The sequence below is a fragment of the Pteropus alecto genome, unplaced genomic scaffold (genome assembly GCF_000325575.1).
Source record: "Pteropus alecto unplaced genomic scaffold, ASM32557v1 scaffold86, whole genome shotgun sequence".
Lineage (NCBI taxonomy): Eukaryota > Metazoa > Chordata > Mammalia > Chiroptera > Pteropodidae > Pteropus > Pteropus alecto.
In genome coordinates, this window is record NW_006442109.1 from 34,481,961 (window position 1) to 34,490,967 (window position 9,007).

General features: G+C 34.7%; 1 protein-coding gene across 1 annotated transcript in view; it reads right to left on the reverse strand.

Annotated features, from left to right (window-relative positions):
* SLC12A6 (solute carrier family 12 member 6) overlaps positions 1-9,007 on the reverse strand; it is an 80,957-nt gene that overhangs the window by 21,643 nt on the left and 50,307 nt on the right. Inside the window, exons 3-9 of the mRNA XM_015595857.2 lie at positions 7,576-7,670; positions 6,471-6,602; positions 5,453-5,599; positions 4,017-4,071; positions 3,396-3,526; positions 2,414-2,655; positions 5-137 (exon numbers count right to left, since the gene is read on the reverse strand). Coding sequence (XP_015451343.1) covers positions 5-137; positions 2,414-2,655; positions 3,396-3,526; positions 4,017-4,071; positions 5,453-5,599; positions 6,471-6,602; positions 7,576-7,670 — 935 coding nt within the window. The remainder of the gene's footprint in view (positions 1-4; positions 138-2,413; positions 2,656-3,395; positions 3,527-4,016; positions 4,072-5,452; positions 5,600-6,470; positions 6,603-7,575; positions 7,671-9,007) is intronic.

Sequence of the window (9,007 nt, forward strand, 5' to 3'; positions counted from 1 at the left end):
TGGCATTGAAAAACTGACTTGAGTTACAGAAGAAGCCCCATAACTTTGATGGTACTGTCATGTTGTTCATTTCCTTGGTCTTAGAGCAAACGTCAATGTGTCTTGATGAAAGAGTCCGGTTACCCAGCATGCAGACACTAAGTAAAAACAAACAGGGAGAAAGATGAAGCAAAGGAAAAAGATTTTAAAAAAGAAAATGGGTTAGAAATAGGTTAGTAAATAATAGGGCTAGTAAAGAACAAAAAATCTCATCTCTGAGAGCATCTACTGTCATGGAAAGAAACTATTATTTATTGACTAGCCTTGCCAATTTAATCCTTACAGTGACCTCACATAATATGTATTAGTATTTTGATTCTGTGGATGAAGGAACTGAAGTTTGGGGAGATAAGGTAGTCTGCCTGAGGTCATACAGGTGCTGGTGATAGTGATCGAATTTAAACAGAACTGTCTGAAGACACTGTGCTGACTCATCTTCCAAAATGTCCAGGTTATTAACCAATTGTTAGGTCTAAAAGAATCCTAGAATCTTTTTGTTCTTACCAAAAAAACTTCCACTAATTTTATTTTTGGTCTAGGAAAGCCTTATGTCACAACAAACCCCTTGAAAATGTTATGCTAAAAGTCAAACCTTCTGGCTACTGTTTGGAGGAAGACAGCTTGGCTAAAATTAAAAAGCACATCCATCTGTGGCCTAAGAGAAAATTGTTTTTGAACTTAAGCCTAGACACAGTGGGAGTGAGGATATTTAAGGATAATACAAACAGTCACTGCTGATTTTATTTTTTTCTTAAACTCAGAGATACAAATACGAAAAAAGGAATAATAAACCCACAGTTAAAATATCTCTCAGAAGAAACAAAGCAACATTTAAAATCTGCAAAATGACAGCATAAATACTTAATGTACCCTGCAGCCATTACTCGGCTTCAACAACTCTCAACATTTCCCAGTCTTGTTTCATGCATTGCTCTAGGTTTTTGTTTTGTTTTACAGGTATATTTTTGTTTTGTTTTGCTGAATACCTGCTGGTGGCGCTTGAGGTTGCAGCGTTTACTCCGAGATAACTAGCAGATTACAGTCCTAACCTTGACCCACAAATCTGCCAAGAAATAGCTCGTTTTTCGTTATTATTTTCACATCGCTCTAGCGTATCGACAGTCTTTGGAAACAAATGACATCATTCTATTGATAGCATTGTTTTTAGTAGTGATATTTCTATTTACAAAATAGAGTAACGTTTGATTGCTGAAAATGTCAAATCCTAGAAAACATAGCATTTCTATGTGTGATGTTAAATTAACTAATGCTGGCAGTGGGCTACACCTTTTTTTCCTAAATAGGAAAAGGGTTAAAAAAATACCATACATCATGACCTTTCATCCATAAAAAAAAATAAAAAATAAAAAGTTTTGAAAGAGAACTAGAGACGAAATGGAATTTCTCAAATTAAGATATGGCCAGAAGCAGCCATTAGTACTTGAATGACTCTAAAATGGATCTTTGGCCAGTCTGCAATCCCTAGGTGAGCGGACTGAAACTTCATGATGGAATCTATTGCTGATATCATTTAGCATAGTAGAAGAAATACTGGACTGGGAGTCAGAAAATCACAGAGTTCATGTTCTTGCTATGCCATTAATTAACTTTGGGACAAATCATTTAATTTAATCTCTATGAGCCTAATTTTCCATCTTGAAAAATCAACATAGGACTGATGAGTTTGTTCCCTGGATGATCCAGATGACTTTTCAAAGATTACAAACAACACTCTGCTGGTTAGTCCTTATGCCAGTAGTCAAATGAAAAACAGGTGAGTCTATGAGTCACATCTGTACAAATCCATTATTTCAAAAAATATACTTTAAGGCACCTGCATTACTTATGGTATACAATATAATCTATACACAGATATATAAATGCAAATAAGGTGACATTTATTTCCCTGTATTTTATAGGACTAGGAAGTCCACTGTGGTGCTAACAACTAAAAATTTAATGGATTACAAGTATTTAGGTAGGAGTTTAGATTTCCTTTGACTCTCTTGATTTTTCATTAACACAAACAATTCAACATTTTAATACTTTATAAAGGTTGTTGACAAAAACTATGCTGTTTGCAAAGCCCTTCATGAATTGTTTGAATATGCACAATCATTATCAGACAATTTTGAAAAACCCTAATACCTACATCCAAATGATGGTTACAGCTTCCATTTCTATATTTGGGACATGAGGAAAAGGATCAACATGACATAATTTGCTGGGAGGCTTCCTGTCTAGATGCAAACTAGGCTTAACCAAAAGGGAAATCTCAGAGACACTGTGAAATTCTGACTTGAAATGGTCACATCATCAGATACTGTCAATGACTACTGAATAATAATGGTTAGTCAGAGAGATAGACACATACGGGAAGTGTGGAGGGGCAAAAGACGACTTGATGGCTCCAGCATAGATGGCCAAGATGGACACAATGACACAGGCCAGAAAAAGTGAGGCAAACTTGTTCACATAGCGTACGCCGATGAATACCACCAAAACCATGAGGACCAGGAAGGCTGTGCCATAGACACGCATGTTATTTAGCATGGCTGCTGATTCCTTGAGTGCATCATCACTACGAAAGATGGCAGCCCGGGGGACAATATATATCTGTAAAGCAAAAGAAGTAGAAAATTAGGTAATTTCAAAGTAATCAAGTAAAAGGATGTTGTAGTTTGCATTTGCTTTCACAATGGAAAGCAAAGATGAGACAGAAAATGGCTATAAACTTAGCCTAACTCCTATTTGGATCTAGAATGCCTATGGAAATGGGATTGATTTTTTTAAGTCTACATGGTGCTTTGAATATCTATATTTCCTTATTTTGGAAAAAAGAAGGAATGAATTAATTGCTTATTCAAAGGGTTTTATAAAATAACCAACAATTTTCTTGAGTCCTATTTCTGCTATCATTAAATAGTAAAAAATATATCCCAGTAAATAAAAAAATGAAAAACATTTTATTTCATTAAAATAAATATATCAAAAAAGACAAACTTTATTTCACTTTTCCCCAATTAGCACAAGTCTTCCTTGGAGACCTTAACTACTTGGTTGAGGTGGTAGAGAAGAGATGATTGGGTGGAGGGGAAGGAGTAGGCAGGGAAAGGACACTCTCATCTTTCTGCCTTATATTCACACTAGGAGGCCAACATATGTTTACAAAGTGTGATAGAGGCACAATAAGGTGAAGCATAATAAAACAAGGTAAGCCTTTAACAGGTTAGCTGATTGCAGTCAATCACTTGATTCCTATAGCTGATCTCTCAGAAGCTTTGATATCATAGAACAAAATAAATTCAAATTCATGTATTTTTTATACTTTAGAACACAATTAAGTCATTACTCACCAGAAAAATTTCAATGGCACCAAGGATATACATGGCTGCTGCAAATGTGGTACCAAGATAAAAGCAGAGGCCAACAGCCCCACCAAACTCTGGGCCCAGTGCCCTGGAAATCATGAAGTATGAGCCCCCAGCTAAAAGACAAAGTAGAAGATGATTAGGATAAAGAAAGTATATTAGTAAGAAAAATGTAAACAAGTCATAAGAATAAAAATATACATTATGGTTAAATTTTTCAGGTTTTTGAATGTGATAAAAAGTAGATTTGCTAGTGGGAAGTAAAAGATAAAACCTTTATAGCAGGATATACTGCACAACTAATGTTCCACGAAGCAGCACAATTTGTCAGTATTAAAAAAATAACAGAGAATATTTACTGCAGACATAAAAGAGCCCAATAAAATATATTCTAACTATAAAAGAAGCTAAAAATGCAACAGAAATTAAAGATTCTGAAACAGAAAGATTTTTTTTTTAAAGGTATCCTAAAATCAAATAGTATTAGTGTCTATGGCCAATAGACTAAATAGTATTCTATTCCTTGGAAGTCTGCACCTCTGGCTTTACAGCATAAACATACAGAAATTATTGACAATCCTGGGAGTCCGAATTTAGCCTACTAACCTGGCACCACTCCATTAGTTGCAATGGCACTCATGGAGATAGCAGTCAACATTGTCTGTAAAGAAAGGGAAGGAAGAAGATTGTTACTATATAAAGAGGACATTTCTGTACTACTATCCCCTCTTTGGACTTCCGAGCACTTATCAAACATTTACCTCTATCTACTTTTATGGAGGGCGTTGCCTGTCATACCTAATTGGTATGAAAATGAGATGATGTGGTTCAACTCAATATACTAGTCAGACTACTATTATCTGGAGTATTCTGTGAAAATGCCCCTACATCATAATCAGTAGGTTAGGTGCTATTAAGGACCACTGATCTCTCCCTGGGTCTTCTACTTAAAATAATTTGAAAAACAGGTTAAAAACTGATTAAAGACTGGCTATAATAACAAGAACAATATTCAGTAAGGAAGGGAACCATGAAAGACCTCTGAGCTCATAAACACTGTATTTTAAAAACATTACCTGGTAGCAGAATATAGAATGGGCTGTACAGAGGGAGTAGGTGGAGGCAGAGTGACTTGTTAGTAGGCTATTATAGTAGTTCAGTGAGAAGTAAGGACTGCAGTGGTAGTAGTGGCAATACAAAGAAAAGGTTAAATGTAAGAGATTTCAGAAGGAGACATGATTGACCTTGGTAGCTGATCGTACGTGAGAAGCAATCAGGGAGCCAAACAAGGGCCTGAAGTTTCAAAACTAAGAAACTGAAAAAAAAAATCATGGTACCATTAATTTTAAGCTGTTCATGACTGGACTATGACTGCTTACCCAGCTTTGTATAGTACTGAGCTGAGCATAATGAACATGGAGGGTATAATGGTGACAGTAAAAAAAAGTTCAGTTGATAGTTGAATAATAAAATAGTAACTAAAAAACTAATCTTTCAACTTATAATAAAATTGATAGATGTGGTTGGAAAACATGGATAAAAAGAATTTAAACTAAAGGAAGAACAAAATGTTTTCAGTATGGTGGAGAGAAGACCTGGAAAAAACATCTGAATTTCTGGGGAAGAGATAATGGATGAGACTTCAAAATAAAACACATACTCTTCACCTCCAAACAATAATCAGTTTCGTTTCTCAACACTATGCTGGTGTACTATATCCCATTTTCTAACATTTTCTGTTAACAACTTTGGTGCTACAAGGCTCAAATAGTTTGTATTCTGAATCCTTGGTAGGCTATATCTTCTACTTCCTGGAGAAATCTTCCATTATAATTTCTAGTACACTGCATTATAGATAATAAGCAGTGAATAAATGACACTAAATAATTGAAAATCTTTTCAATTTTAATATCAAAATAATCTCATATTGAAATGAGTCTTTCCTTAGTATTCTTTGTTTTATTCCCAAAGAGGTCAACTGCATAAACTCTTGAGTGCTCGCAAGGTTCTAGGTGATCTCCAGGAGCTGCCTCAGGACTTACACAGCAGCAGCAGATAAGAACAATTGCAAAGGCTTGAAGAACTCCAGCTGTGCCCACTACCCAGGTAAGGCGTAGAAATAGTATCACTCCAAAAATATTCTGTAGACACGGGAGGTAGACGCCCATGAAGGTACCCATCTGGGGTGTCTGGAAATAAAGATGTTGACAAAAAAAAAAAAAATTATATAGTTATCTAAAAGAGATGTCTTTATCCCTTTACTTTCATATGAAAACTCACTGCCAACTACCATATTAATCTCAAAGCAGAGATAATAAGTTTAAGCAATATCTTTAAAAAGGCACATATAAAATCTCTATCTTATAAATGTCTATCATCATATCTTTTATTATTCCTAGAGCTATACATTTTTGTTTCATAGGTCCCCACATGTTTTCACATAGGCATTTGACCACAAATAAACTTAAGTGTACCTCAACAACTTAAAATTTTCTGTTGTTCAAAGCTGTTAGCTTTCTCTTCTCATCTAAAAATGAAATAATGGCTTGATCTTCAGAATTTTGTATAAATTTTCTATAGTCGTTGGTAAAATAAAGATCAGAGGGTCACTTTTTTAACCCCAGAAAATCCAGAAAGCTAACTTGTAATATTGTTTCATATTTTCATTTTGAGAAAAGACTTGGTATTCGGTCTTTCAAAAACTCAACAACTTCACAACAAAGAGAGAGCATCCGGAGATGAGTATGAACACTCTTCTTTTGAAATGCTCTTCTCTCTCGGTAGAATGCTCTTCTCCTGGCTATAACTCCCTTATATTAGTTAGGTCTCTGCTCAAATATTACCCTATCAGAAGGGCTTCCCCTGACCAATCTCTCTAAAAGAGCAACATCCTCTGCCCTGACCGTACGTTCTGTTTGTGCTATGACCCCAGTGCCCAGAACAGTGTTTGGTATACATCAAGCATTCAGTAGTTACTGAGCTTAGAGTGATGCCCTGGCTATTTCCTCCTTTCTTATATATAGGACTCTTCTTATTTACCCATGTTTTCTAATGTCTCACCTTGGTGGGCTTCTTTTTCCCTTCAGTGATATTCTCTGCTTCTTCATGTTCCTTTGCTCCTTGGGTCAGATTAGTGTAATTGGCCATGCGGTTGAGGAGAGAAGACACCTTTGGTCTGGTGTCCATTTCTTCCTATAAAACCAGAAGTATGGAAGAAATGAGTAATAAAGAAAACATTAAAAATAAGCATCAAAATGACCACCCTACCAGAAAATTGCAAAGTAAATGAGAAAATATTTCACAGGTAAATATTTTAAGAAAATTTATCAATGAGACTTTATCCCCTCTATTAAAATATTACACTTAATCAGGGCTACATAAATCCTTATAAATTCTTAAATGAAAAGTTTTATGATTCTAATAGCTTAACTTTAAAGACAAGATCATACTGGCCCCTACAGACAGCTGTAATGTTATAAACAGCATTGATAATAGGATCTTTAACCACAGCACTCCCTTTCTTTAGGCTATTAACATTCTACTAACACTTATGGCTATTACTTATAGCATTAAGAATGGACAGGTCAATGAAAAACTTTTGTGACTGAACTAAATATTCACTTCACACCTTTTCTTGAAGGAAACTGAGAGACAATATCACATCGTTTAAAAAACAGGCACACTGAAAGAAGTGGCACTCACATGATTGTCCAAAGCCAAACAAAGGCAGTGCTGGGTCCTCTCAACAACTGGGCTGTCTTAGATAAGACACATAAGTCCTCTGAATCTAGTAGTCTGCTTCCTACATTGATTTTTGGTTAGCAGTTTAAAGGTAAATTACAGTCTGCCCAAACATACAGTTGAAAAATATACTACTTTATACTTAGAAGATAATTCCAAAGTAAACATTTAAATCCGAGCTGAATTAGATAGCAAGGTTCTCTATATGCCTGCAATGTCAACATTCTCTTCTTTATTTCATATAAATTTAATCAGTACTCATTAATTAGTATTAAATTATATAGACTGGAAAGTTATAAGTATTGTATTTTAACAATTAGTTATTAAATTATCCAGCCTGTAGTTTTAAACTCAATGGAAGAGAAAACAGCTATCTTAAAATCTCTGTTCCTAAAATCTGTCCTAGTTTTCTCCCAAATATTACCTCAAAGAGTGCCAAGTTTTTATCAAAATATTCATCTCCTTCTTCATAATTGGAATTATTGAGATAAGCATTTCGAGCTTTCTTATGCCCATCATCTGGGGAAAAAAGTAAACCAAGTTAGTTTCTCTTTGGTATTGAAGATACACCAGCACCAAATAACTGTCTGTTTTCTCTGTATTAACAGAACTCATTTTCATATACAAATTTTAATCTGAGAGTGGAAGAACTCAATCAGTATTGCTTGGAGAACGTGGCTCCCTCTCCAACAAGAGTAAAACAACAAATCTCTAAGAAGTAAACATAGATTATTCCTTTCAACAATGTGAAAACTTCTGGAAACACTATTCTTTTAGGATACTAGCCTAGTAGGGTCTTTTGAAGTCACCCAAATCTAGGATGAAAAAAAAATAGAATACTTACTGAGTACCTACTCAATACTGTGCTAGACATGGGCTACTTTCCATACTGTTGCTGTTAATAATGGCAGTAAAAGCTCTCTGCCTCCAGGGCTGTCTGGCCTTTTGTAAATGACATTAGGTTATTTAACCAAGTACTATTTTTGTACAAACACTTGCCACATATTTTTTATGTTAAAAGAGGCACCCCACAAGAATATGGTGGACCGGCTATGAAGAAAAAAAGAAAAAGAGCCTGGACTCCATAAGACAGTAGTGTTTGTGTTGTTTGAGCACTTCCTTAACTTTGGTTCTTTATTGTGCAAGTTATACAATTACAATTGTCTGGTACAAGAGAAACAAAAAAATAAAAAATAAAAAATATGTAAACATCATTTAGAACTAAGATTTTAAATACCAAGGAAATAGATACCAGTATAAAAATTAAAGAAATTAATTTAAAGTTCTATAACCTCAAATTTATGTAAGATGAGCTCTGGAAATAGGCAACAAGCTATTAAAATAACTGGGTCATGCCAAGGACTGAAAAGCCAAATTGAAGGGGTTCCTACTGGCTAAAAATGGAATAATATGACACTAAAAATAAATAATGTAATGAACTGAAATGCAAATATGTGAAATATCCAAAATGATATTTCTAAAATCTAGTCACTTTTGCAATTGCTTTAAAAAAAAGAAATTCTTAACTCTGAAATATAATAAAGGGAAAGAATCAAGCAATTATCCTGCCTTTCCTATACCAACTGTATTTCAGGGTAACTAAATAAAATTTCTTCATTATAAAATAAATTCACCAATTTTCAACCACTAATGAAATAACAGATCTAGGCAAACACCATCAATGGCCGCTAAAACCATTAGGTGAAAGGCTCAAGCAGAACTTTATAATAGATGGGTCAGGGTGATCTGGAATCCACTGATCAAATCTTAACATCATTAAAAGCAGGACAACACAATCTCCTAATGCAATACAATGAAAAGGACACTGTGCAACCTATGATGTATCCTTACTCTAA